At 58.1% G+C, this 2,639-nt stretch overlaps 1 protein-coding gene across 1 annotated transcript; it reads left to right on the top strand.

The window, feature by feature from the left end:
* Positions 1 to 1,746: 1,746 nt before the first annotated feature.
* C17H19orf33 (chromosome 17 C19orf33 homolog) lies at positions 1,747 to 2,590 on the top strand. Its single transcript, XM_055251041.2, has 4 exons — positions 1,747 to 1,840; positions 1,932 to 2,047; positions 2,180 to 2,242; positions 2,401 to 2,590. The coding sequence occupies exons 1-4, from the start codon at positions 1,819 to 1,821 to the stop codon at positions 2,500 to 2,502; spliced, it is 303 nt and encodes a 100-aa protein (XP_055107016.1). The 5' UTR covers positions 1,747 to 1,818; the 3' UTR covers positions 2,503 to 2,590.
* The last annotated feature ends 49 nt before the right edge of the window (positions 2,591 to 2,639 follow it).

Below are 2,639 nucleotides of genomic sequence, written 5' to 3'. Positions count from 1 at the left end.
ACTCTTAGGCTCAAGTGATCCTCCTGCCTTGCTTCCCTCCCAAAGTGCTAGGATTACAGGCATGAACCACTGCACCTGGCCCATGCTATATGTTTGCCCCTCGTCTTCTTACCTACTTCCTCAGTTTTCTCGTCTGTGAAGTAGGGGTTGGAACAGTAGGGGTTGAATGTTTGTGTCTTCCCCAAACTCCTGTGCTGAAGCCGAGTGATGGTATTTGGAGGTAGGACCTCTGGGAGGTCATCAGGTGATGCCGGTGGAGCCCTTATTAATGGGATTTGTGCCCTTATAGAAAGGGACACAATATGAAATGATCTTGCTCTGGGCCATGCGGGGAGGCAGAGAGAAGGTGGCTGTCAACGAGCCAGGAAGCGGCGCTCCTGACACCAGATCTACCAACACCCGCATCTCAGACTTCCAGCCTCCAGGACCGTGAGAACTGTGTTTCCTGTTGAAGCCACCCTCTCTATATCTGTTACAGCAGCCCACACTGATTAAGACACTTGTCTTTTTTTTGTTTGTTTGTTTGTTTGAGATGGAGCCTCGCTCTATCACCCAGGCTAGAGTGCAATGGCGCAATCTTGGCTCACTGCAACCTCTTCCTCCCGGGTTCAAGTGATTATCCTGGCTCAGCCTCCCAAGTAGCTGGGACTACAGGCACCTGCCACCATGCCTGGCTAAATTTTGTATTTTTAGCAGAGACAGGGTTTCACCATGTTGGCCAGGCTGGTCTCCAACTCCTGACCTCAGGTGATCCACCTGCCTTGGCCTCCCAAAGTGCTGGGCGTGAGCCACCATGCCTGGCCTGACACTTATCTTTTATATCTATATATTTTTTTCTTTGTTGAGACGGAGTCTCACTGTGTCGCCCAGGCTGGAGTGCAGTGGTGCGATCTTGGCTCACTGAAACCTCTGCCTCCCGGGTTCAAGTGATTCTCGTGCCTCAGCCTCCAGAGCAGCCGGGATTACAGGCGTGCGCCACCACGCCCAGCTAATTTTTGTATTTTTAGTACAGACGGGGTTTCACCATGTTGGCCAGGCTGGTCTTGAACTCCTGACCTCAGGTGATCTACTTGCCTCGGCCTCCCAAAGTGCTGGGATTACAAGCGTGAGCCACCACGACTGGCCCAAAACACCTACCTTTTATTTTTTAAAAAACCAACACATTATCAGTACTTCATGCCAGACACCATTCTAGGAAATTAACTCATCTGACTCTCACATCAATCCCATGGGTAGCTGTTATTTACAGATGAGGAAACTGAGGCACAGAGGTAAAGCAACTTTGCTGAGGTCACCCTGCTGCTAAGTGACTCAGCTGGCATCTAGTGCAGCAGGCTGGCTCCAAGTCTATGCCCTTCACCCCTCGGACGCTGCTCACCAAGCCGGAGGGGCTGTGGGAGCGAGTTAGAACACGGGACGCCCCTGGCAGCAGCGCCCTGCGTGTTAAAGCGCCGCGGAGGAGGCTGTATTGTCGCGGTATGCAGGAAGGCAGGGGCAGCACCTCCCTTTTCAAGAACCAGCATCTGAGCTTTTGGGGGAAACCTGTAGCTCCCTGAATGCCATCCACAGAGCCCCCCTCAGTCGGCCTCCCCTCAGGCACCAAGGCTGGCAGAGGCAGTCACCTGTCCGTCTCCCCCCACTTTTCACAGAGGAAATGCTGGGTGGTGCCGGGCAGTGAGTCAGGGCTGAGGACCAGGACAGAGGTTGGGTGGGGCGTCTCAGCATTCCTCCAACGGGCAGGTCTCAGCGCTCCTCCTCCTGCTCGGCTCCTCTGCAGGGCCCAGGTGCCCTTGGCCTTGGGACACTTCTCTCACCGCTATGGAGTTCGACCTCGGAGCAGGTGAGTTCCTGGGGAGTTTGGATTGGAGGTGCGGGGGGCCGGACCCAAGCCCAGAAGCTGCCTGCACCAACCACCCAACTTCTCTCCACAGCCCTGGAGCCCACCTCCCAGAAGCCCGGTGTGGGGGCGGGCCATGGGGGAGACCCCAAGCTCAGTCCCCACAAAGTTCAGGGCCGGTCGGAGGCAGGGGCAGGTCCGGGTCCAAAGGTAAGTCGCCTCATCACCGGCTGCGGAGGGGCGGGAACGGTGGGGTTGCCCCTGACCCCAGGGTCCTGCCTTGGTCTTCCAACTTCGGGGGCTGAATAAGGGGCGCCGCCTCACTGCCGCACCTCCATCCAGCAAGGACACCACAGCTCTTCCGATTCCAGCAGCAGCTCCAGCGACTCGGACACGGATGTGAAGGTAAGGGGCTCTCGCCAGCGTCCCCAAGCACGTGCCCTGCACCCCAGAGAGGCGTCCCAGCGCTGGGGCTGGCGGGGAGGGTGCGCGGAGCGGTCCCCCTGTCTCGCTTCCAGCCCAGAACCATCTCTTCTCTCCCATCCCTGCCCTCGGCCCCACAGCCCCACGCTGCTGGCTCCAAGCAGCACGAGAGCACCCCGGGCAAGGCCAAGAAGCCCAAAGTGAAGAAGGAGAAGGGCAAGAAGAAGGAGGCTTCCCACTGAAGGGCCCTGGACAGGGCTCATTAAACCTTCCTCTCTGCCTTCTGCGACTGCTGCTTTGGCCCGTCCCCAGCTCCCTGCCCCCTGCCCAGGACTGGGCCCGCCCGTTCGTGCGCGCGGCCAAGGAGAGGCTGCCCACG

The sequence above is a fragment of the Symphalangus syndactylus genome, chromosome 17 (genome assembly GCF_028878055.3).
Source record: "Symphalangus syndactylus isolate Jambi chromosome 17, NHGRI_mSymSyn1-v2.1_pri, whole genome shotgun sequence".
Classification (NCBI taxonomy): Eukaryota; Metazoa; Chordata; class Mammalia; order Primates; family Hylobatidae; genus Symphalangus; species Symphalangus syndactylus.
The sequence above is the reverse complement of the archived record's forward strand: the minus strand, read 5'-3'. Positions and strand labels throughout refer to the sequence as shown.